This window comes from Colletotrichum spaethianum (assembly GCF_022836535.1).
Source record: "Colletotrichum spaethianum MAFF 239500 DNA, contig10, whole genome shotgun sequence".
In the NCBI taxonomy this organism is placed as follows: domain Eukaryota; kingdom Fungi; phylum Ascomycota; class Sordariomycetes; order Glomerellales; family Glomerellaceae; genus Colletotrichum; species Colletotrichum spaethianum.
Window position 1 is genome coordinate 344472 of NW_026054780.1, and position 26547 is coordinate 371018.

The 26547-nt window shown below is 48.2% G+C and overlaps 6 protein-coding genes across 6 annotated transcripts; 3 read left to right on the top strand and 3 right to left on the bottom strand.

Annotated features, from left to right (window-relative positions):
• Positions 1–468: 468 nt before the first annotated feature.
• Positions 469–1506, bottom strand: ColSpa_04660 (uncharacterized protein; the record flags this gene model as incomplete). The annotated part of the gene is made up of 2 exons (XM_049270872.1): positions 469–1440; positions 1492–1506. The coding sequence occupies 2 exons, from the start codon at positions 1504–1506 to the stop codon at positions 469–471; spliced, it is 987 nt and encodes a 328-aa protein (XP_049126829.1).
• Positions 1507–3543: 2037 nt separating this feature from the next.
• Positions 3544–4311, bottom strand: ColSpa_04661 (acyl-protein thioesterase 1; the record flags this gene model as incomplete). Its single annotated transcript, XM_049270873.1, has 1 exon — positions 3544–4311. One exon carries the CDS (start codon positions 4309–4311, stop codon positions 3544–3546), a length of 768 nt encoding a protein of 255 aa, XP_049126830.1.
• Positions 4312–7866: 3555 nt separating this feature from the next.
• Positions 7867–8280, top strand: ColSpa_04662 (uncharacterized protein; the record flags this gene model as incomplete). The annotated part of the gene is made up of 1 exon (XM_049270874.1): positions 7867–8280. The coding sequence occupies one exon, from the start codon at positions 7867–7869 to the stop codon at positions 8278–8280; it is 414 nt and encodes a 137-aa protein (XP_049126831.1).
• Positions 8281–12529: 4249 nt separating this feature from the next.
• On the top strand, positions 12530–13636 carry ColSpa_04663 (uncharacterized protein; the record flags this gene model as incomplete). The annotated part of the gene is made up of 1 exon (XM_049270875.1): positions 12530–13636. One exon carries the CDS (start codon positions 12530–12532, stop codon positions 13634–13636), a length of 1107 nt encoding a protein of 368 aa, XP_049126832.1.
• An 8036-nt stretch (positions 13637–21672) lies between these two features.
• Positions 21673–23551, bottom strand: ColSpa_04664 (putative amidase; the record flags this gene model as incomplete). The annotated part of the gene is made up of 5 exons (XM_049270876.1): positions 21673–21788; positions 21853–22085; positions 22146–22439; positions 22497–22921; positions 22991–23551. The coding sequence occupies 5 exons, from the start codon at positions 23549–23551 to the stop codon at positions 21673–21675; spliced, it is 1629 nt and encodes a 542-aa protein (XP_049126833.1).
• Positions 23552–25301: 1750 nt separating this feature from the next.
• ColSpa_04665 (putative MFS-type transporter) lies at positions 25302–26547 on the top strand (the record flags this gene model as incomplete). Its single annotated transcript, XM_049270877.1, has 4 exons — positions 25302–25415; positions 25483–25605; positions 25683–26161; positions 26214–26547. The coding sequence occupies 4 exons, from the start codon at positions 25302–25304 to the stop codon at positions 26545–26547; spliced, it is 1050 nt and encodes a 349-aa protein (XP_049126834.1).

Here is a 26547-nt window from a genome sequence, read left to right on the forward strand (position 1 = left end):
CATTTGCGACTTCGGCATGCATTCACCCTGGGCCGATGAGCCGAATGCATTCACGTGTACTATTGAGCAAGCCACGCCTCTTTACCTCGCCGCAATCCGCGAGCGTCAGCCACATAGTCCGTACAGGTTCGGCGGTTGGTCGTCGGGATGCGTTTACATTTGCGAATGCTCTAGAATTATTCTCGAAGAAGGCGACGCAGTCTTAGGTCTCATCATCATCGATATGCACGCCCCTAGGCCACTACCTGAATGTGTGGATACGACTCGTGAGCTTTGGGATTTCTGGTGCGAGTCAATGGGCCTCAAAGATGTGTTCGGACCATTGCCGAAGCCTGATGCCGTGTGTCTATAGAAAACTTGAGTGTGGGCGTAAGAAAATCGTCACAGACCATGATCAGAAAGCTGCATTCATCTCCGAACACAATTTTGGGAGTAAAATGTGGCCCGGCTACTTGACAGGATGTTGTTCTACTCAGTAATCCAATAGCTTAGGGCGGATAGCATGCGGCATCGTTCCCCTCGGCCATCCTCCCATACATCGCCGTCCACAATGTCTAAGACGGCCTGTAGAGGTGGGTCATCAGCGTCACCAGGTAGATAGCTGGTGATTTGCAAATTGACCATGCCGTCAAATGAAGATTCCTTCTCGATTGGCACACCTCCTGTCATGTTTGCATTCAGCATTTGAGCGACTCCGTCCCCCCCTGTTCTCCACTGCGGCCAGACGGTCACATTTAAACCAGAACCACGTAGAGTTGGCGCCCCATTGGCAATGAAGTCACCCCAAGCGATCTGCAATCCGCGCCGAAGAGGTAAAATTATAGACGTATTGGGAGTGTTGACGTCGGCGAGAAGCACATCGGTGCCGGATCCGGAGCCCACGTCCAGACCGTGGTAGGCGGGTTGTACGCTGAACTGGTAACGCCATGCTTGGCCTCCTTTTTTCGCTGCGTATGCGTCGGCAAGCCAATACGACGGACATATGACAGTAGCCTCGGCGTAGAAATTGTTGGCTACTTGCTGCCAGCCTGTGGCGTAGTTGGACACAGTCGTAGCGTAGGGAGGATTCCGACCGTTAGTTGCAAAGCCCGGATCCGTGTTATTCGCCTCTTTTGAGTTACTCGTGAGGAATCCTTCGAATTTCTGCGTGTAAGTGCCCAGTATCTGAGTAATGTTGGAAGTGGTTAGCTTGGGGTAGTTGGACTGCAAGAATGAGACAAAGTCCACCTGGGTGGTGATATTCTGCTGAATAAAATATGGGCCTTCGTCTGCGACGTTGCCGGTGAGCAAGCGAGATCCCTTAACTCCTTGGGAAAGTTGCTTTGAAGGAGTATCCCTGACGAGCTTCCCGTCAATAACTGGGCCCCATGCCCATTGGCCGTAACGAGCCTGTATGCTCACCCAGTCGCTGGCATTTTGAAGAGAGACTGAGTCTACGTTCTGGAGACAGGAAAATAGAGATAAGGATCTGCCAGAGGATGAGCAGCCTACACGCTCCGCTAGCATTTGGTAGGTTTTTGTTGGTGTGTATCCATCGAATAGACTGGTGGAGCTTGTTTAGCCAAAAACAAAACTAATATAAGTAATGCCGCAGGGCATATGGCAACGGAGTGACTCACGGTTGTGTGGTGATATATGGACTGCTCGCAATTATGCCACTAAAGAGCCCGTCGGTCTTGTCCATGGTAGCCAGCAATAGAGCCGCTCCAGCACCCGCCGACTGCCCTGCAACCGTCACTTTGTTCGAGTCGCCACCAAAATTACAAATGTGCTTCTGAACCCACCGGAGGGCGAACATCATATCATGCAACCCGGCATTACTGACCCCATTCGCCGCAATATCAGCTGATGACAGAAAGCCAAAGGCGCCTAGGCGATATTGAATCACAACAGCAAGATAATTGTTATTGTTAGTCCCAATCTGGGTTGAAAAGTCGAATGACGCTGCCTCGTCAAGACTATAGCCGCCGCCATGAATCCATACAAGTACGGGGAGGTCTTTGGCGTTAGCCGGCGCGAAAACGTTCAGAAAAAGACAGTCTTCATCACCGGTAAAGTTGAAGGATCTTAGCGAATCCTCTTCAGCGGCCGTCTTAGGGTACTGTAGAGAACGACGAGACCATGGACAGTGCGGTGGGTTGGAGACGGCTGGCGTGATAGTCGTCTTGCTGCCGTCTGGTTCTTGGGGTGGTTGCCATCGAAGCTTTCCTATTGGAGGAGCTGCGTAGCGGATGCTGATGGAGTTCAGCTAATGAAGGAAACATAATGTCTGTACATCACATACCCCCGGAAAATATTGAGATTGGATGTCAAATTGTAAATACCCTGATAACGGGCATACGGTAGGTCAACCGTGGGTTCATCTATCACATTCGCGCCGGCCAGAAATGGCCAGACAGCAGAAATAAATAGCTGGAACCTCATCGAAATTAACGGCTTGGTGCGAACTAGTACAGAAGATGACCTGTGGAAATGAATTTTCTTGTTTGGTGGTGCCGAACTCGACACGGGTGAGGAGGGACTAAGGATAAGACGAGAAACGGTTAATACTTGTTTGTAGCCGGACAGCAATGATCCGCTTGACAAAAAGATGAGGTATGAAATTAGGTGCGAACTGTAGCATTTTGTTATAATATATGGAAAGTATATAAATTAAGTTTAATCATTTCCTTAGGAACATGACGACTCCCGCGGGGTAGGGCCAACTTTTTCCTTTGCCAGCCAACCTTCTGTTGGAAAAGTTAATTTACCGTATCTTCCGTTACAGAGTGGTCAATTTGCATTCTTCCGCATACGAGGCTGTCAAACTGACTTGAAATCGTTATGCATCTCAAGTACGCTGCCAATAGATGGATGATACCTCCGTATATATCCTTTGCGGCGCATCGGGAGGTCGCCAGATACCTCATTTCCAATTATGTGGCATGCACATATCCATATAATATCATGGAAAAAAAGCCAGTATCGAAGCCGAAGTAGTTTGCAGACGGCATGAAGATGCAAGGCAAAGAATTCGAGTAGATGAGGATCAGTGGGCGAGTGATGAGTGCAACGGTGTCATATATTTCAAGCCTAATAACGACTGCCCAAGTTTTAGTGTGAATAAATGAGACGCCTCAACTTAGTAACCTTGGTGGGTTGTGCGACCATATTTGGGCCTAAAGGCATGGCCAGACGATGAGGGGCAGAGCTTGAACCGGTTTTGATGACCAAATTTTTAATCCTTGTTGTTTTGGGTGACCACATGTCTATTGCTTTTTCTGGTGTTCTTATTCTATCAAGTAACGAGACGAGTAAGTTCCGAACGCCGATTCCACTGAATGACAGCCCACCTCGTTTTTCAAAAGCAGTCACCTCGCTCGACTGCTCACCTTTGACGACCTTCCTACAAAGGTAATAGGGAAATTCCCAACGGATTATGCAATGGACCTTCTCATCGGTCCGCGGCATGGATGAAGAAGAAGACAAAACGTACGTCGCCTCAATTTAAGATTTGATGCCACTGATATTCAACTCACAGCGTCTTGGCTACTCGGAGCATGACTACCTAGCCGCGACTTTAGCTGTGATGAAATGATAGATGTCATCCATCTCACCCGGCACCTTGAACCAGTGCCCCTCCTCCTCTGCCCCTTCGTACTCTTTCCATTCAACACGCCATCCCCCTTGCGTCAGGATATATGCTGCCTGCCGACCCAATTCCACGTCCACGTATGCGTCATCAATGCCGTGGCCCATGAAGACCGGAGTCTGTTCCAGTGTGCCTAGGCTGGGCTGTCCAGCAACGGTTGATATCATGCTAAGAACCTCATTCTTAGGTCCCATGTTTTTCGACTGATGACTCTTTTCAGACGACATCTTCTGATCAGCCAGGATTTCTTCGACATCAGCCGCGAAAGGAAGCCAAGTGCTGGCGGCGAAGAACCCCCCTAATCCCTTTACTCGATCTCGCTGGCAGAGCAAAGCCCACATCCCAACCGCAGCACCCTGACTGATTCCACCAAGGACTAGACTTTTCCAGTTACCACCAAGTCGCTCCACCTCCTCTTCCATAACCTGCGAGATGTAATCCACCGATTCGCGGAGACCTTTCAATTGTAACTCTTCCCGCACGGTAGGATCCGTTAAAGAGTGTGCCTCGAACCAAGCAGGCATGTGTTCTCGAAAAGCAGTGCTCCATAGTTCCTTTGAGGAAAGGAATACCCAGCGCCAACCAGGCAGTTTATCTTTCAGAGTGCAGCCGTCCGAAAGTACTGATGCGAGGAAGTCCTCGGCAAACTCCTCACCGCAGCTTCCGCGTCCATGTAACATGATGGCAGTGTGAGTGTGTTCAGATTGTGGTCGTATGATGTGACTTTGCCCAAAGCATACACTAGCCTCTTCGGCGACCAATTGCGGGGATGGATCAGTTTCGAGGCTCTCCATGGTATCTGATATCGATACAGAAGTTTCAGGGGCTCAAATGCCTTCGATTTGGGGAGATCAGGACCGTGAGCGTGAAAACTAGGGTAGTGGAAAGAAGTCATGACGAGAAGAAACGGTCGATTGAGGGGAACATGATGAAAAGAGAAGGTCGGTCCAACCGATTTTAGCCGTGTGCCCCGCCGTTTCCCTCGGCGATACCAAATCTTGTTTGTAGACACATGGAAGTTCCGTTGGTGGGCGGTGGACAATCGCACCTCATCACGTCGTTCAACTGCAGCCGCCACCAGCCCTTCTATACACTTATTCAAGCCTGTTTCAGTAATTGTTGCAGCACGTTTGGGAGTGGTCAACGAATAGCTTCCCATTGGACTTCTCCTGCCCGCGGGTCAACATCTCGACTGATCAACCTCCAAAATGCAGATTGTAGCGGTCTGTAACTTTGAACGTATTCTGACGTGACACACGGCTACGGGAAGAAATTAATTCGGTAAAGAACATTTTGTTAGATGGTAGCCGGGACTTCCCAAGTTCCGGAGTACGGGTCCCGCACCACAATCTGTGAGCTCATTTTTGCGCAAAGAGCCATAGCGATTCGCCTGGTCATGCTGCATTTTTTGAAAAGCAGGGTAGTCCTCATTTTTGATTTCTGGCAAAGATGTGAAGACTGCGACTGACCAAGTGCCACTTTGTTATTCACATATTTGAACTTCTTGGAAACTACGCACCGCAAGCTGTGTACGGAGCCCTAGTGTTGGTATTTGTGCATGCTGGAGAATTTAGTCGGATTCGCCACACATTGCAATGTATAAAGTACCAAAAGTCGGCAGGCAGTGAGTGAGTTTAAGCCGGTGCTGTAGATCTACGGGTCCAGACCGTTGTCGAACTTCTGACTCCCCAGAGATACGTCAGCTCCTGTTCTTGAACACATCATGGGTATAAGGTCCTCAACACAATTTGAAGCTACTGCCTCAAGGTCGTAAAGGAACGTTGCTTCCAAGTAAAACCGATTTCATGCCTTTGGAAGCTTTTGGTAGATAATGAGTTTCTTTTAACTGCGTAGCTTTGTCTGAATCTTTGCATTAAGTAATTATATCCAAAACAACCCAGAACGCTACCTGCATCAGTCATGGATGTATTCGAAGGTCTTCAATGGTCTTCTCACAAATTTGTAGCCCTTTCCAAACACTGGAATGGTAGCCTTGCACTAAAAGTCGACAGGAAGCCTCTTTATTTGGAGCTTATAGACAAGAGTCCCAGCCAGCACGAGACAAGGAGGACAGATTCAGCAAAGATAAGATAAACGGCCTACAAGGCAGTTATCAGCTACCCATGGAAGTATTATGAGAGCCCCTCACAGTCAATGACTGGCAACAGAAAGTTCAGGTTGAAATCATATATTAATCACTGCTTTTTCTGTGGTTCCTGGTAACAGCGCAAACGTTTCCTGATTCCCCACAGACAGACCGTCACGAAAGCGAGATGTGACGCGTGCGAGACATCCTTGACGACCAACCATCTGAGTGCCCTTCCGTAGTTTATCAATACTAGATACCCACTTATCTTTGCTATTTTAAAGGATATGGTGATGTACAGCAAGGGCGAACTACGTAGATCCTGCCTAACAGGTTGTTGGCGAGATGTAGGTAAGCCAGAGTTGGTGTGATAACCTGCTAGCTTCTACGTTGTCTTCAGCAACGGTTGGGTCAAATTTTCAGGAGGCCTGAGAAATTGTTACCGATGGCACACACTGCTAGCGAGTAAGACTAGATGTTCTCCCAGTTAGGTCGAGAAGACCGACACCAACACGATAGTGACAGAGTCCTAGTCCTTAGTTACTTCATTCTCTATGATGAGTGATAGGTATGAGCACGAAAATGTAAGTACATGTCATTGTGGCTTTATTCTGCCTTGTGTCTAGTTATAAGAAGGCGACGCATTGGAAGCTGCTCTGAGCCACATCTTTATGCGATGCCAACCCTGTTCATTTCTCGAAAGCGAGCTTTCAAGCTGTTTCGATGTAAGGTTTGCCATAGTTGCTACACCTTACAAGGTCTCCTGGATTGGTCCACGTCGGTATTTGCAACCCTAGTGTCGATCTAATACTTCAAAGATTGCCCATCTGTGTGCGGATTGGTGATACTTAGTGCATGGACTATTTCCTCCTAGATTGCATGGGTGGCGTGGTTATGAACGAAATTCTCCGCTAGTTCATCGTAGGGCAGATCGCGCGAGACGAGGCAGACTGAGAGACACCTACCCATGAAACGCATTGCTGCACTATCATCAACATGGCTGTCAAATAACAACGATTCCTCGAGTTCGTGCTGGGGAGTCCCTTGCATGTTGGCCCGGATAGATGCGGCTGGTAGCCATTCTTTTGGTCTCCCCGGCTGTGTTGAAGGCTCCATGCTCCACTCGGGGTTATCCGTCCCGCGTAATATTGCAGGGGCGTCGGTTCAAAAAAATCGGTCTCGGTCTCGGTCTCGCTGTGTCATCTGGAGTTGCTGTGCATAGGCTCATCTATAGGCTGCGTACGACACTGAACACGAAGGTTGTGCTGTCAATCACTGCAATGATCTACCTGTATTGCGCAGCATGGCCTTGTTTTAGACTAAAACTTCATGACAAATGACTCGAACTTAACATATGGATTTCTTTAATAGATTTCTCTCGATGCAGGATCATACGTGAATCAACAGTCTACACAGCGACGCTCTTGTTCAAGCTTTAAAGCGCTGCATCTGTCCAAACAAGATACTTCGGAGTCTCAAGTTGGTCGTTGTTAATTGCTCGCCTGCCTTTAGCTCATCATCATTCAAGCCACCTGATCAGTTCAAGCTCGTCGTCGAACCAACCAACCACATTGTTGAACCAAGTCGCGACTCATTCCTTCTCAATATGGCTGAAAATGCGGTTCCAAGCTTCCCGTCGGTCTCCAGCGATGTCGTCAATCTCGCCTATGCCGAGCTAGCAATCTACGGGCTCCTTTTCCCACCTGCGATTTGGATTACCTGGAAGCATGGAAAGAAAGGCATGGTTTGCTGGCCTATCTTTGTCTCCCATTTCTTCATGAGGTTCATCGCCGATATTTACCAAATCATCAAGAGAGACAAACCGTTGCTCCCAAACCAGTTCAACATTATGACGAGTGCGGGTAGCTTGGCTTGTCTGTCTTTGACTCTAATCGGCATTGTTTATGAATCGTAAGGGAACGTTCATTATTCTTGGAGAACAAGCACCTAACATGTTGGCCCGTACAGCAACATCATGCTTCCTGGCTCGCCAAAACGCTGGACCGAAAAGATCATCTTGGGAGTAACACATCTTTGCAACACCGCAGGCATTGGCATGGCGACATATGGAGGTGCTCCAAGTCACTCCAGTGGCGGCGTCATAAATGAGAATTTAAATCAGATAGGCAACTGCATGCAGTTGTTCGTCATGTTCGGCGTTTGTGGCTGGATGTGGCCCACCTTCAAGAAAATCCGATCCTCATCAAGTCCAAACTGCCGACCTGCTATGCGTATGCTTCGTGCAACCGTTGTCGGCATACCATTTCAGCTCATTCATCTGGCCTACACCACAACCTATGCCTTCAACCGGATCTCGAGTCTTGATCCAGTCATGGGCTCTTTTGCAACGAAGCTAGTACTTCTATTCGGCACACAGCTCGGCGTTACTGCTGCTATGCTTGGAGGCGGCTGGTTCGGTATGAGTGCCGATACACCCAAAGCAGTGGAGGTGGAACTTGCCCGTATCGATATCGAAGGCAACAATAATGTGCGTGACGACATTCCCTTGTCCCGTGACTGGAGCGGAGAGGATATTACCAGGACGAAACAGGGCTTTGTCTGAGTACCATCAGAAGTTTGATCCCCTGAGGGACTCCCATGGGGCATTGCCGTTATATCGCGAAGCGAAGATTATTCGACTAAGAGACTGACGACGGGGACCATAGGACAACCCAGCCCAGACCGGAAGATTTCGACTTGGAGGACGAACCAGATCGAGAAAGGGCGCCAGAGCGTGGGAGGCAACTGTCAACGATGACAGAGCTTAGTTTTAAGTTAGGTCGTGCTGGACACAGGATCTATATTTGAGTACAGACGGTCCAGGTGTTTAAGACACGCCATAGAGTCTCTGAGTGGCCCCGTATCTCATTATTAGAGTCGTTTTCATCCCTTTCCATTCTCCTATCGACGGTGCTAGCATATAGAATGCATCATAAATGCGGGTTTGGCGGATTTGTTTCCCTATACAGAAAGTTCAGCTGGCAAATGATGACATTTCATTTGCGTCTTAGTATGTATTCAGGATCATAATTATGCTGAGAAGAGGGAACGCAGCGTTGTTGCTGCATCCATCACGCGGGTAGGCTCAGTTGATAAAGCTTTAACCCGTTCAAGTTCTTTCAGCATCCCTCAGGGTCTTGGGGTGCCTGTACCAAAGCGGGATTTTGGTCGATCAGAAGAAGCAGTTCAAAGAACCATGATATTCTGCTAACCCAAAAGATGTACAGGTCTTGTTTCTGAGATATCAGCCTTCAATGATTGTTTTTCGAAGAGTCAAATGACAAAACCGCCGTACCTATGTCGCCAAAAGAAAAAGACCTAGGGCCTATCATAACATGGTCAACATGTATCTTTTTTCCACTGTGGTAGGATTTTGTGAAAATCCTTTATTAACTTTGTCACGGGATAATCAACCAGCAGGTGTATATAATCGGTAGACATAGAGTCAAAAACCGACGAACATTTTGCAATTGTGATCGAGGCCTTCGAGTTCCTTATCCCTTATCAAAGCTTTAGGAAAGGTTATTCAGTCGATCAGTCTTGACGGGGATGGGCAACCTCTGCGTCTTCTTCGGCCTCGTCTTTTCTCAAAAGTCTCAATGACAGTAACCAAAAGAAAAGCATTGCAGAGAATTGGGCCAGAAGCATGTATGGGAATACCCACAGTCCCATCGACTGCGTAATAACTCCCAGCAGATATGGTAGTATCGCCCCCCCAATTTGGCCTATCGAGGCTACGAAAGAAACAGCCCCAACATGCAATCCTTTTGGTAAAACACAAACTAGCTGAACGATGCAAGAAGGAAACAAGGGGCCCATCAAGAAACCAATAAATGACATAGTTAGTACTGATACCCACAAAACATGGACAAACGCAAACAGTACGGCAAAGACAGGCGCAAGGAGAAGGTATAGTATGACCGCCCGGCGGGCACCGAGTCTGTCTGTCACAACCCCCAAAGCTAAACGGCCAACTGCCATACCCGCCCAAAAGCCTGAAGAGCAGATGCTCGATGCATAAGTGCTAGTATGCCGAATACGCAACATAAACGCAACGACCCAGCCAGATACTGTGCTCTCGGTACCCACGTCTGCGAGGAGGTATGCTGCATAGACCCAAGTGGCGCTGTACCTTAAAACTTCCTGCTGGGCCACTTCGTTGACACTTATTCGATTCAAGTCGACATCGTGTTTATGATATTTGTTCGAACTCTCGTATCTAAATGCCCAGCACAGAACAATGAGTTCTACGGCAGATACCAATGACTGAATATATAGTTAGGATATGACAGCTGCCCTTCATAATTCAATTACAGACAAAAAACTTACCAGTATATAGAACCACTGATACCAAAGTCCCTTGCTCATCGAGAACATCAGACCAGCAATGTAGGGACAGATGGCGGCCCCCGCAGAGAATGAGCCGTGCAATATTCCCGACAATGTATTTGCGTTCTTTAGGCCGGCAACCCAAGCGCACCAAGAGCCGTCTAAGAGCCCAGTTCCAAACGAGCCAGCGCCAACACCTAAGAAGAATACTGGAAAGGAGGGATGAAGCGCGCCAGTGACCGCGTAGAAGACATGGCATGCGGGTCCAAGGATGGCAATACCTCTCTGCCCGAATCTAAGATGGACCCGATTGCTCAGTGATGAGGCGAAACAGTAGCCGATTGGACCCACAAGGAAAATCGCAGATACATGAATGTCAGTGACTTGATAGTCTTCCTGGAGATGAGGGATTATAACGCCGATTGTAGATGTAAAAAGTCCCATCACCACGAAGGACCAGGCTGTTGTTACGACCCAGGAAAGCGTTGGTTAACGTAACCACCTGGAACGAACCCACGAGGGACCAGGGGACATTCGGGCTCATGTATGCATGATCACGGCGCTTACGGGCAAGGGTCGGAACGGAAGAACTATGGACAGATCACGTGATGATAAGAAAGTGATCAAGAGATAAGGTGATCACTGGGAGCGATCACCAAGTGAGCAGCTCACCCCGGACCCACTCTAGTTGATCACCATCAACAGCATCACGATAGGGAGACATCAGTATATAGACAGGACTTGAGCCTGGGGCTCAAAGACTCTCCATAGCTCTTCAGCAATCAACTTCGTGATTCACTCTCTCATAAGTGACTCTTAGATTATCCTTCTGTTGTGAAGCTATAAAGCTATCTACGCCTAGACGTGCCTGACTGATCACCAGACACCAACAGACCAGCAAGATTACCAACAAGACTTACCTTACTGTTACCGAGTATCGACCTCAGCTGCCTATTAGCAGAAAACACCACTGTCGGATATCTGACCGTAACACTTTGATTGCTCCTGTTTAGTAAGTTGACCTTGATACTCACCAAACAGTAACGATGTCCTCCAAAGCCACCCCGACTTCATCTAGCGGATCCAAGGGAAAGGCGGTCGCACCCCCTAAACCCATGAGCTTGGACCAGGAAATGAAGGGCGCCGAATCCTCTAGCGACGAGGACGACAATGCTGAAATGGCCAAGCAACTCAAGAAGGCCCACAAGGACATCGCGGACATGCAACAGATGTTCAACAACAACGCGGCACTCCTTGACCAACTTCGGGCTGAGGTCCAGCAAACCAACAATCTCAGGGAAGAAGTTCGCACTCTCCGAGCTGCTGCCAACATCATCTCGACCCCAGTGGATGGGCGGGAAAAACTCAAGCTCAACTCCCCCACCACCTACGACGGGACCCCTGGAACGCTTAAAGGATTCTTGATACAGGTCAGGACCTACCAGACGTTTCACTCTGGCAACTTCCGTACGGAAACGGAGAGAATCATCCATGCAGGCACCTTCTTCAGAGGACGAGTCCTCTCTTGGTTCGAACCCTACCTAGAAGACTACCTGGACAGTGAGACGCTGGAGCACTGCAACCTAGAGACCCAGCAAATCTTTGGGAGCTTCGCAGGATTCGAGTACGCCTTGAAATCCTTATTCCAGGACCCAGACGAGAAACGACAAGCCGAGCGAGACTTGGCAAATCTCAAACAAACCAAGTCAGCCACCAACTACGCTGCAGAGTTCCGAAGAATCTGCGCACGACTTGATTACACCGACGACACCAAGATCTTCATGTTCTACCAAGGACTTAAGGAAGAAGTAAAAGACGAGCTATCCAAGCTCGACCGACCCAACGACTTCCTACAATACGTGGAAATCGCAGTCAGAATCGATACCAGGCTGTACGAACGGCGAAAGGAAAAAGGAGAAGCACGCCGCCCTCAGCCGAATACCAGCAAAAAGTATGTGCCGCAGGGACCTAGGAACTCGCAACCCAACTCGTACTGGCAGAACAACCAACAACACAGTAAGCCGAGCACCTCCTATGGGCAACACAGCGGACCCATGGACGTTGGTGCTGCAACCAGGAAGCCTCACCAGAACCACCGGGATCCGAAGGACTTCAAATGCTACAACTGCGAGAAGCCCGGCCACATAGCTAGAGACTGCAAACAACCTAAGCGACTCCAGAACCGACCCGTACCTGAAGGCACTAGGAAAGCCAACGTAGCAAGAAGGGAAGTTCCCCACGAACAAAGGAACTGGACCACCTGCTTCGACGACAACTGTTTAGTTCATCAAGAACTGAAAGAGCAAGCCGGATGGTACCCACAACAGCCCAAACCCAGAACTGTGGCAATCTCCCGACGAACCCAGAAAGGAGGCCACCCAGAACAAACCACGGTTCAGCAACTGGAGCAACGAAACCAACAGCTAATCACCAAGCTCATCCGAGCCAAGGAAGCTGCACAAAGCAAGGAAGACAACCCCTGTATGCCCGACACCCTGAAAGTCATCGAGGAACGACTCCAACTACGCATACAAGCCCAAGGGAACTTCCAGAAACAATGGGCACTCGAGGAGGACCTCGAGAACGCTCTCAAGGAGGAAAGGAGCATCAAACCTGGGAAGCCCACTAAGATAGTAGCCGTGGGACGGAAGCAACCACGACGACCCAGATTTTCTCCTCCAAAACTCGGGTTCAGGGAACCCACACCCCAGGAGTCGATTGAAGTACTTGGCGAGAAAACAAGCTCTGAAGAAGAACATGAGGAATCGCTTGATGAGTTCGAACCCTCGAGCAAGCTCGAAAGAAAGGCTGCCAAGCAACTCATGGATCTCAGAAGATCAAGCCAAACCTCTACGCAATCGACATCCTACAAGGATATTGAGAAGAAAACCAGGACGATTACATTCACACCATTCTCAGAAGAAGAAGAATCCTCTGACGAATCGGACCCTGGACGAGAAGTCTTCCGTGAAAGGGAAGCACAGCTCTACGAGGCCAACCAAAGCCCAACTCATTACGACCCGGACGAACCAATAGCTGCGCAAGCGAATGTCGACTTCAGCGACGACCCGATGGTCAAAAGGGCTTGGCCCACCAAAAAGGACTACCCTGAGTACCGACCACAGTACGAAAAGAATGAGGACGATCAAGAAGTCTGGTTCTATGGAACAGACGATACCGGAATCGACGGGAAACCAGTAGTATCCGTCCTAGAGGAACCTATATTCGGAGACCACGAGTACCTCGACCAAAAACACGCACGCCACACCGAAGTATTCTGGGCCGATTGCATCTACGACGAATGCCAGTTCCACCTCCAGGACAAGGAACTTAACGACTTCTTCCCTCGACGAAGGAAGCAGCAGCCGATTCCCATGATCTACCTCCACCACCAACTCGGCACATGGATAGTCAAGGAATTCAAAGCGAGCTGGTTACACATGCAACCCAGTCCGGAACACCCGGTTCTGTGCTACAACGGACTGATCAAACACTGGTCCAAATGCATGCACGACGAATGTATGATGCATTACGTAGGCAAAGCCAAAACCTGGAGAACCCAGATTAGGGAACAAACCCCCCCGAGATAAAACCGGTGGACATGAAGGGGAAGCAAGCCCACCGACACTACTCAAAAAACTAGGGACGCCAACTGCACAGGGACAGCAGAAGGCGACACTGAGGAAGTCCCTATACCTCGCCACGACGACAGACGCCTCACACCTGGTTCTGAGCGTCTACATCGAAGGACAGCCCACTCAGGTCGTAATTGACAGTGGAGCACAAGCAAACCTGATGTCACCACGACTGGTGAATCAACGAGGAATCACATGGAGATTCAAGGAGGAACCATACACCCTGCAAAACGTGGAAGGAGAAACAGTTGAGTACGGTGGAGGCACCATTGACAGAGAAACCGCGCAACTCTCTATGGTTACCCATGACCGTCAAGAACATCTGATCTTCGACATAGCACAAATAGGAGACATGGATGTCATCCTTGGAATCCCATGGTTACGACAACACAACCCGAGCATAGATTGGAGAACAGGCCAACTCCAATGGAGAGATTCGACTGCGAGGCAGCGTTGCAAGCCGCAACCCCCGAGTGAATCAAAGCGACACAGATACGTCGCATACGTCAAAAGAATCGAGCCCACGAAGGACGAACAATTCGAACAATTCATCAACGATCAACGAGAGGAAGAACGCCTCTCTCCGATCCCAGAACAATACCGCAAGTACACCAAACTCTTTGCTGAAGAATTGGAAACCGGCTTGCCTGAACATAGCTCGTACGATCACGAGATCCCGCTCAAAGAAGGAGCACACCCGAAGTTTCACAAAATCTACGGACTGAATGAAACGGAACGCGAGGCACTTGACAAATACCTCGAAGAAAACCTACGCAAAGGTTACATCCGACCATCGACATCCCCTGCAGGATACCCAATATTGTTTGTACCAAAGAAAAATGGCAAACTACGACTCTGCGTGGATTACCGACAACTCAACGATATTACAATCAAGAACTGCTACCCGCTACCTCTTATCTCAGAATTACGAGACCAGCTGTACCACGCCAAATGGTTCACAGCCATCGACCTCAAAGGAGCCTACAACCTGATCAGGATGAAGGAAGGCGAGGAGTGGAAGACTTGCTTCCGCACCAGGAAAGGCAACTTCGAGTATCTAGTCATGCCTTTCGGACTCACCAATGCACCCGCCACCTTCCAGACAATGATCAACCACGTCCTGAGAGAATTTATAGATGTGTTCGTTGTCGTCTACCTAGACGATATACTCATCTACTCTCGTACCCCCGAGGAACACGAGAAGCACGTTCACACCGTACTCCAACGACTACAAGAAGCCAAACTACTAGTCGAACCCGAAAAGAGCGTATTCCACAGTCAACGAGTCGACTTCTTAGGATTCACCATCACACCAGGAAAGATCCGGATGGAAAATGGAAAAATCGCGGCCGTCAAGGACTGGCCCCGACCTCAAAATGTCAAGGACATCCAATCCTTTTTGGGATTCGTCAACTTTTACCGACGATTCCTCAAAGGATATTCCGCCAAAATCAACCCCCTCATCAAGCTCACCAGAAAGGACGTACCCTTCGAATGGACCGAAGAACAAGAAAAAGCCTTCGAAGAAGTCAAGCAACAAGTTTGTTCCGAACCAGTTCTGATAATCCCAGACCCAAGAAAACCCTTCGAACTGGAAACCGACGCTTCAGACTACGCCATCGGTGGACAACTCGGCCAACGCGACGATGAAGGAAAGCTACACCCTTGCGCTTTCTTCTCTCGAAAACTTAGCGGAGCCGAGCTCAATTACCAAATCCACGACAAGGAACTCATGGCAATTATCGAAGCTTTCCAAGAATGGAAACCTCAGTTATCCGGGACCAAACATGAAGTCAAGGTCTACACCGACCATAAGAACCTCACTCACTTCACCACCTCTAAAGTCCTCAACAAACGACAGATCAGATGGTCTGAATTCCTGTCAGAATTCAACTTCAGAATCATCTACGTCAAAGGATCTGAGAACGGAAGAGCTGATGCCCTAAGCCGAAGACCGGACCACGAAACCCCGGTACCAGAAGAAACCCAAGTCATCCTCAAGGAGGACAAGAACGGTGACCTTGTCCCAGCACAGAAACTCATTATGATCGGTACCCGTGTCAATACCAGCACGACTGGCAGGATGACACCTGAACAGATCATGGAGATTCATAGTGCTAGGGCCCACGGACACCAAGGAGTTACCAAAACATTTAAACGAATTCGACAACATTACGACGCACGAGTCACTCGAGCAGAAGTGGCTTCAGCAATCAAGGATTGCGACATGTGCAAGAAAAGCAAAAATAGTCCACACAAACCATACGGACAATTGCAACCACTACCAGCGCCACCAGAAGCGTGGCACTCAATCTCTTTGGACTTTATCGTCAAACTCCCCAAGTCAAAAGAACCACTCACGAAAACCTACTATGACAGCATATTGGTCATTGTCGACCGACTCACGAAATACGCATACTTCATCCCGTACTTAGAGTCAAGCACGGCAGAAGACCTAGCGTACGCGTTTTTGAAATACATCGTCAGCAACCACGGATTGCCCAAGGAAATCGTATCCGATAGAGACAAACTGTTCACATCCAAGTTTTGGAAATCCCTGATTTCGCAACTAGGAGCTGATCACAAGCTATCGACCGCTTTTCACCCACAAACCGATGGACAAACCGAACGAATCAACCAGATACTGGAACAGTATCTACGATGTTATGTCAACTACGACCAAGACAATTGGGTACCATTGCTTCCAATGGCCCAATTCGCCTATAACAGTGCTATAGGAGAAAGCACACTGAACTCCCCATTCTACCTGAATTACGGATTCGAGCCTACGGCATATGGAGAACCTCGACAGGGACCACGAGCACTAAAGGCTGTGGCAGATTACAACAAATTACGAGAAATCCAAGAGAATGCCACCAAAGATCTCGAATTTGTCAGGGCACGAATGAAGAAATACGCCAACACATCAAGGGTTGAGGGACCAACCTTTGAAGAGGAAGATAGCGCGTATCTTCTGCGACGCAACATCAAAACGAAAAGACCAAGTGACAAATTGGACTACAAAAAACTTGGACCTTTCAAAATCATTCAGAAAATCTCAGACGTCAACTTCAAACTCGACTTACCAGACACAATGAAGATACATCCAGTTTTTCATATCGCACTGCTTGAACCAGCACCGCGAGGATCAAACACCAACGACTGCATCATCGTGGAACCAAACGAACCGGAGTACGAAGTCGAACGAATCATTGACGAGCGAGAGGAAAACGGAGAAACACAATATCTTATTAAATGGAAAGGATACGGACACGAGGACAATTCATGGGAGCCAGTCAAGAACCTCCAACACTCCCAGCAACTCCTTCAGGACTATCGCGAGTCCCAGAACCCTCAGCCACGAAACCCTCAACAGGCAGCTCACCGAAGGACTGCCAGGACGGATCGCTAGGATCAAAAGACTCAAGGAAGGACAGGTCAATTGCACCAAAACCACCACTAGCCTGTACCTCGTGAACCGCCTCAACCACCGGATCGACGGGCGAATCCGCAGGCCACTCAGCAGCGGCCTCACGACCCCTCTTGAAAATCATCCGTTTCTCTTTACGTAAACGATCGAGCCGGGCAAGAGACGCATCCATCTCCGCCTGCGCAAGACGGAACAGTTCTGCTTGCTTTCGCAGTAACTCCGCCTTCTGACGAAGCAACTCTTCCTCCTGCTCTTCAGCCTTATCCAGACGATCGGCTTCATTCAGCAAACGATCCACTACGATCATTAGAAAGCCACACACCTCGGAACCACGAAAAACACTCACATTCGCAAATCGCATTATCATCCCCATCACAAGAGCGACCCCGGCGAGTACACTCTTGACACTTCTGGAAACCCGCAAGCATCTTGCAACGGATCCCCTTGGAACGACACCAACTACACGGCATTTCGATTTCAATTCCGTGTTCACGAATCCTCAAGGAATCCGCGAGACGGCGCTTGGTGGAAGAAGCCTTGCCAGATTTAAGAGTGTCTGACTCTGCCGCATTAGTCACCAACGACATGGTGGAAGAAAGATGAGAATGAGATAAACCCAGGGACAGCCCGCGGCGGGAACCCACTTACCTATATAGGTCTAAGGGGCTAGACCTTTGGAGGGGAGACCTGATGTTACGACCCAGGAAAGCGTTGGTTAACGTAACCACCTGGAACGAACCCACGAGGGACCAGGGGACATTCGGGCTCATGTATGCATGATCACGGCGCTTACGGGCAAGGGTCGGAACGGAAGAACTATGGACAGATCACGTGATGATAAGAAAGTGATCAAGAGATAAGGTGATCACTGGGAGCGATCACCAAGTGAGCAGCTCACCCCGGACCCACTCTAGTTGATCACCATCAACAGCATCACGATAGGGAGACATCAGTATATAGACAGGACTTGAGCCTGGGGCTCAAAGACTCTCCATAGCTCTTCAGCAATCAACTTCGTGATTCACTCTCTCATAAGTGACTCTTAGATTATCCTTCTGTTGTGAAGCTATAAAGCTATCTACGCCTAGACGTGCCTGACTGATCACCAGACACCAACAGACCAGCAAGATTACCAACAAGACTTACCTTACTGTTACCGAGTATCGACCTCAGCTGCCTATTAGCAGAAAACACCACTGTCGGATATCTGACCGTAACAATAGTCTAGTAGTAGTGGTTTCCTCTAGATCTTGGCCCTTATGATGGATGGGAGTTTATGGTAATAGAGAATGGATAGACAACTAATAAGACTATTGTTAAGTAGCTACTAAAGGTCTTTTTGCTATAAATTGCTTTCTTCTAGCCTGATTAGGCTAGATTGCTGGTCTTGGATAGGTATAGGAGCTATATAACGATAGAATTTATGTGGTAATACTATATTAATAACGTTTATTTGTTATTCTTGCTACTATATACTTCCTATGTCTTCTAGTTACTAGATCTATTAGTTTTTAGCCTAGTTAAGTTAGCTTATTACAAAAAGCTTTAGCTTAACCTTAACTAATAGAATAATTTAACTATAGTAGGTAAAAGGTACTTTATATCTTGTTACTAGTAGGTATACTTATTTAGGCTAATAAAAAAGAATATTCTAAGTGGCTGGATAGGTATAGGATTATAGCTTGTTAATATATCTAAACCTCTTTTAAGCTCCTTGTTATTGCCTAAGGCAAAAGCACCAATAACACCACTTAATAAGGCTGCCTAAGGTATCCAGGGTATCTAAGATGCCCAGGATGCCTAGGGTATAGAGGGATAGGCATCTGCTATATTTGCTGTTGCGTGGTCTATGCCTAAGAAGATAAGGGATCTTAATAGTTAACTAGACTTATTCAACAAGATGGATTAAAGTATTGTTATATAACGCTAATTATTTAGAAAGGTCAAAAAAGGCTTCTAAGAGTAGTCCTTTTAGCTAGCTATTGCCTAGCACCAATTATAGCTTTTATAGGCCTAAGTTAATAATACTATAGCAAGGAAGAGGAAGACTGTTAAAATTGACCTTAATACTAAGTTTGCTAATATCAGCGATATACGGCAAGCCTAGATCAAGGCTGGCGAAGCTGAAAGTGGCACAGATGAATCCAGCGCATCTGATTGCCCTAGTGAAGCAGAAAGCTGTATCATAGTTGCATCTGGGCCTAGGCGATAGTTAATTGAAAAGGGTGGTTGTGTTGCGATAGCTTCGTTTTTGTGCGATCCGGATGTGGGGGTGATCCGAAAGTGGGTATCCTGACTTACCTCAATGATTCTGTGAATGATTTCGAAGAGTCACTTATTTTTATTTAATTTATTGTCCTTGCCTTTTTTTATTCTCTGATGCTAAATGAAGTATGACAGCCTCTTCTTTTCATCTTCATCATGATATGACGATGGATCAGCTTCTTTGTTGCCTTCTGCCCGCCATCTCCATACTGCTTCCAGATCATCGATAATTCTCTGTATTTCTCCATATCCCATTTTTTCTCTCATTTGATCAAGTAGACGCCGAATCAGGGCAATGTCTTCTGCTGAAGTTACAGAATAACCCAAGATAAACATCGGCCAAGCCCCAAGAAAGCATCGAGTCCATGTTTCGTACGCAGCCGGCCGTCGTAGAATGCCGAACGCTCGTTTTACTTGCCATCGAGGCGGTCTCGAACTTTCTGAGACCCTATCGCGAACTACAAGATCTCCGATGGATGCGAACTCAGAGGAAGAATTTGATGTAGACATCTCGATGATATGATCTAGCAAAAGCGACGCACCGAGAACGAAAAGAGCAACAGCATCTTTATGAAAGCTAGTCGTCATCGAAAAGGTGTTTTCGAATTCGCCATTGATTAGAATTAAGCCTTCCCATGTGTCTATTTCCTCTTTCAGCTGGGTGAGGAATTGAAAACTGGGATATTTCGGTGAGTTTAGGAAGTCGATCAATTCTGTAATGAGGCGATAGAGAGGCAGGGGCAAGCCCAAGACTGGACTTGAGTCTTCGGGTAAGATGTCCAGGAGGCTTTGTGCGTTAAGTACGTTTTCCGACCGGGCTAGAAACTGTGCGTCCATGTGGAAGTTAGGTGCGAAGGGCTTCCGCATAGAGAGGAGGAATGCTTGGTAAAGCACGCTTTCTGTGTTGACCCGATGAAGTGGCTGGGCCATTGACATAGGCGACCCCATGTCCTCGTATCGCAGCTTGAGCAGACTCACAGCTCCATCGACGTGCTTCCTTGCATCCAGAGTCTTATCAGGTGGCCCCCACATCTAATTGAAACTACGTTAGGTTCTTCAACTAAATGGGCAGAGAACTCGAAGTATACGAAGATATACTTACATCATAGAGATATAGATATACCACACTGGTTAACAGGGATCATCTGGAGCATTTCCTGATGACCCGAGCTTATCAAGTGTACGGTTGACCAGCTCCACAGCTCGGAAGTAGTAGCCCAGTGCAGCATCGTGATATCGTCGATCTCGGAGAAGCATATACTTGTTCGAAGCACACGCTGCAAAAACGGCGCATCTAACGCTTTCTGATTGCATCATCATGCTCATAACTTGCGATCCGTATCCCCCAAGGTCGGTTTCCCTTACTGTTGGAAGCAATAAGACGGAGAGAAAGATGTTGAGATAGTGGTGCGTAAGCTCCTGCTCAAGCTCGGATGCTGGTCTTACTTCCACCAGTGGCAATATTGCGGAGCCATCTTTGCACCAAGGAGGTAACGGCAAGCTACTTTCGTCCGAAAAAGAACGACGAGACCGATGCCTACGGTCATACATTTCATTCAGAGTTGGCCAGACACATTGTCGAACAGATCCAATGCAATTGCGACACTGTGGTCTCTCTTCTCCGCATTTGACTCTCCTCTTCCTGCCTACGTTGCGGTTAGCAAGACGTCATACAGCGACGGCCCCGAAAGTGTGTGAGCGGGATACCTACAGGTAGAGCATCCCGTCTTAGTCCGTAACTTAGCCTTGGTCATCGTACTGATACGTGGATTCCCAGGGCAAGACGCTGATAGAGACTGTTTGACTGTAAAGTCCCCGGCGACAAGTATCCGCAGGAGACAACATGCGCTTTCTTTGTGACAGGAGGCCAGGCCCAGCACGCTGTTATCAGAGATACCTGTTACGGAACCCCGCATGCGTAATATCCTCATAATATACCTCTCCAGTGGGTCGGCTTATCAACATCTGGGACGCCATGATGCGGGGTCCTGCTGCGCAACATTCATTAACTACAAGCCATAACCTGGTAAGTTCGGGGTTATTTCTGTGTTAGCGCCCGTGTTGATGGCCGCCATAAGTCAAGAAGCCTGAATAATGCGCAGGACTTCTCAAACTACAATATGTCATTGTGCCAGTAATTACTGGAGGAGAAGAAGAAGAAGGAGAAGAGGGCAGATCCGACTGTTAAAAGAATGTATACATTCGACAGTCAAAGGGACACTCATACGGGGCGATTGTCATTCTGGGTAGCTAAAGCCAAACTTTGTTTGATAGTCACAGGCTACTAACAACCGCACTATCCCCGAACAATCCTTGCAATTAAATCTACCGCGGCCACAGTCTCTTCATCACGAAAGTGCTTTCCAGCAAGTTGCAATGCAATAGGTGCATCCACAAAATCTTCTGGGATATCTATTGGTATGGGGGAAACGTTATTGATAACTCTTCTCAAGAGCTGAGAGTTTGATAGACTTACACTTCTTATATTCTCTTTCGTCTGTAGCCGAGCGCGGTTTATATTCCTTGTCTGCAACATCAACTGAAGAATCAACGTGTAGACCGGTCGGAAACGTGATGCTAGGTTGATCCAAAATATTCCAAATCGTCGTATAGTGCCAATACTGAGCAGTACCACACTTAGCTGCAGCTCCAACGTAAGCTGGGCAGAGAATAAAGTCTACACCACGTTCCTTCATTACACGATGGTAACTGTGTAGCGAGTCGTGTTAGCAAAGCAGTAGTTAGAGTGCTGAAATAAGGATCTCCTACTCTTCGCGGAAAGCTTCTCGTCGAAGGTTCAACTCCCAGTTTTCACGAATCGAGAGCGGCTCCGGGTTCGAATAGTTAAATGCCCAATCCGTGAGGGGCGCAACCGGCTCGCCGCCTTGTGCTAGGACTTCTTTCTGTGTGGCAGCAGCGTCAGGAAAGTAAAGAAGCTCAATGATTTCGGCCCCTTCACTGTGCTTGTATGGCTCAAATTCAACGACCTTGATGCCGGCTTCCTTCAACTTCTTTGCTGCGTATTCAAGAGCACGGGTAACTGGTGGGTGAGGATGGACCATACTACAGACAAGGGTGTTAGAGCTCGAATGTGGCCGTGTTAGGTATCTGATCACTTACCCATCATCCCAGATAACACCAACAGTAAACTGTCCTGGTTTATACGGTTCAATCTTTTTCCAAAGCAGAGGAACTAGTGAGGTTTCCTCGTCCCACGGCTCTTGGTTCAAAACAGCATCTTCAAAAAGCTGAATGTCTGCAACACTGTTGGCCAAGGGACCAAGGATACAGCGAATACTCTCTTGTCCAAGTCCTGGCAGACATATACCCTTATAAGGGTTTCGCAAAGCGGTCGTACGAAGACCATAAGAGCCGCAAAAGGCGGCTGGTGCACGAACAGACCCTCCAATATCGGTGCCAAGACCCAACACTGAACATCGAAGTCCAACACAAGAGCCCTCGCCACCACTAGAGCCACCTGAAGTGAGGTTTCGGTTGTAAGGGTTAACCGTCGTTCCATAGATGGGGTTACTGCAGTCGAGATGCTAGATTGACAGAAGTTAGACTATGGTTCACGCTTTTGCTTCCAACACAACAAAGTAAGTTCGACTTACCATGCAACTCTGTGGTACGTTCGTACGAACGTGGAACACAGCCCCGGTTTTTGCAGCCAGACGAAGCACTAAAGCATCCTCCTGAGCAACGTTGTCTGTCCAAGCCACGTAAGCTGAGTGACATATGCGACCCTTGAGTCCAATATGTTCCTTGATGGATATAGGCAACCCGTGCAACGGACCCACGACCCTTCCCGTCTCTTTAAAATGTTTGTCCAGCTTTTCAGCGGCCGCCAGAGCGTCATCTACCAGAAACTCGGTCGCAAAGTTGACAAGCTGATGGCCTACATGAGCACGCTTGAGGAAAGCTGTTACAGTCTCCACAGCAGTGAACTTCCCTTCAGCCATCTGGCTAACGAGGTCTTTGCCACTGCATGCTGTGATCTCTTGCTCTCGCGGCGTTAGCAGCTTGCAAGTGTCGATGAAGCTGGCGACATTCAGTTGGTTTGGTGGGGGCAGCTCGTCTGAAGAGAGAAGCCAATTAGGATTAAGTGAGTCTTTGAGAATCTTCCTGCACTTCTCAGCCTTCGCCTCCCATGAAGCTGGTGCTAGCGAGCCCATGATCAAGGTTTGTAAATCAAACTGGTTGAGGGAGTAGGATCAGTAGAATAAGTCAAAATGTGGGGGCCTTGTGTTGATGCTCAACTGACTTGGGGGTAGTTATCTATAAGAGAGACTATCGGAGACATAAGGGGCCTTCGTTCAATGCCATCGATGCTAAAAATCGAAGAGTATGTGCTTGGATGACATGTTATCGCCGAGACATTCTGACGACAGCCTGCCTTATCGTTTGAGACATTTCCCCTCATCAGCCAAGGCATCCAAGGAAACAGCCGCCTCGAAACAGTCGACAGTTGCGTCAGTGCTGCTGGACCACCCAGTGCAAGCTGTCTTGTCATTTTTTGTCGATCATAGCAACCTCAGATAAAATCTTCTTGGGCTGTTATAAACACCATTGAAAGATGATAATCTTGTCACAGGAAACATCATCCACATGGGTCTTATCAAAGTTGTGATCAACACTGCCCTATCTTACAGTCGTAAATGCGTATGATTCGTCAGATTCCTGGCAATCAACAGTAATTAGCCGATGATGCGAACTCTCGTAAAAGCAGAAGATTGGACGATGGACGATGGTCGCTCCACATAGCCTCTTGGACAGTGGACATGCATTGAGTACTGGCGATAGTGCTACTAGAAATGCTCATGATATCACTTATCCAGGCCGTCCGTCCGTAGCACCACCGTGCAGAGCTGTGTGGCCTTGTTTTGGGAGGCGATGCGACTGGTAGTTACCCCATTATCTTCATGTTTCCCTAACTTGGTGATGTGGAGATTACCCCAGAGCGAAGGGCCGACCCATATCAATCAGATATGCTCGCAATTGGATGCAATTGGCCAGCGATGGGTAGCCCCGAAGTACCATCGCAGATAGGCATGTTCCCACCCTGCGCTTGCTTCGCTTTATCGTGATTCGCAGGTAAATCAACTTGATTCTCGGTCCTAATACGGGACCTATGGGAGGAATTTTGCAACGCTCAAAACGTGGTGCACTGCCTGCATAGAAAGCATCAACTGCGTCATCCTTATCAGCCTGAGAACCAAAGAAGACCAAAGATAAAATAGGTGGTGGCTTTGTCTCTTTATATGCAGCGTTCTTGCCAGTCAATCTTTGCCACTTCTACTATGCTGCAGCACTTGAAATTGCTCTCACTTTCAAAACTATAGATTTTAATCAATTACGGTCAATATGATGTCGAATGCGCCGTCATCGGCCGCAATACTCGGATTCATTCCGGGAACCGTTCATTTGGTTGACCTTGAAGGAACAATGGCTTCGCGTCATGCCGAGAGCGGCGGCCGCGATATCGTCCTTATCCCCACGCCGTCAAACGACCCTGACGACCCGTTAAACTGGAGCCGCCGAAGAAAATATCTGCTGTTAGCTTGTATCTGCGTGTGAGTCTTCGTATAGCGGTTAGGGCTCATCTACTTGTCGCTGACTAGCTTTCGTCTCTCAGCTATTGTCTCGCTATAGGTATTGCTTCGGCCGCTATATACTCTGTTCTTATACCTATTTCTGATGCTACCGGACTGACCCTCGGTGACTTGAATTCGGGCACTGGATATATGTTTCTGGCATTTGGCTGGGGATGCTTAATATGGCAGCCCCTGGCCCAGAAATTCGGCAAACGGCCGGTTTACTTGTTTACGTTGCTGGGAAGCATGGTAGGATGCCTCTGACTCTTCACAAGTCACCAAACAATGCTGGAAATAACGGGAAAGCTGACTGCAAACGCTATAGGCCATCATGCTTTGGGCGCCATACGCAACCACCAGCAGTAACTGGATAGCAAACAAGGTGTTACAGGGGGCCATCGGTGCTCCAATCGAGTCACTTTGTGAAATATCCATCGCCGATGTAGTATGTGGATTCACACAGCCATGTTGACTGCTATCTTCATATTGCGGTTGCTAAAATCACAGTATAGTGGTTTACGCACGAGAGGGGCACATACATGGGATTTTATGCTCTTTTTCTTGTCGGAAGCAACTTCTTGGCGCCTGTCATCGCTGGTTTCATCAACGATGGTAAAGGATGGGAATGGGTTCTTGTGAGTTCACCCACTTCAGGATACGACCAAGACACCACCTGCAGTGGCTCGTTTGCAGGTACTGATAAGAATAACAGTACTGGTGCGCTATATTTTGTGGCGCTGGGTTCATCATCTGCTTTTTCTTGATGGAAGAGACCAATTACCAACGCTTGGACGTGTTGACCGCCGAGCCGTACCAAGTAGACGACACACCGTCGTCACTTGAGAAAGGGTCAAAGGACGCTTCTGACTCGGACAAGGTAGCCCCAGTTCTTAGCGTGCCAGGTCCAGACACGAACCCGGCGTCGAAAAAAACTTATCTGGGCAAGATCAAGATGTTCCGACATAGCGATATCAACCACGAAGCTTCACTGGTAGAGATGGTGATTCGGCCCTTCCTTTACTTCTCGTTTCCGTCTATTGTCTTCTCTGGATTCATGTACGGGTCTGTCGTTTGTTATTTCAACGTCTTGAACGGTACCGCATCCCTCATCCTTTCTAGCTCACCATACAACTTCCGAGCAAGCATCGTTGGGCTTTCGTATATATCCTGCCTGATAGGTGTCGGCATAGGGTAAGAAAGCATCATAATCATACTGAAGTCGTTTACTAACGAATTTTTACAGTACAGTGTACTCTGGCCTCTTTGGGGACAGATTTGTTATCTGGAAGGCCCGTCGGAACAAAGGCATCATGGAGCCCGAATTCCGGCTCTGGCTCTTCACTACCCTATTGGTATGTATTCCAGGAGCACTTCTTCTATGGGGTGTTGGCGCCGCCCATGAAGTTCCTTGGTTTGGTCTTGTGTTCGCCATGGGTGTCTTTGGGGCTGCTATCACAGCTGGTAGCCAGCTCTCTATCAGCTATTGTATCGACTGTTATAAGGCGCTCGGCGAGGACGCAATTGTTACGGTCATCCTCATCAGAAACACAATGAGTTTTGCCGTAAGCTACGGGTGA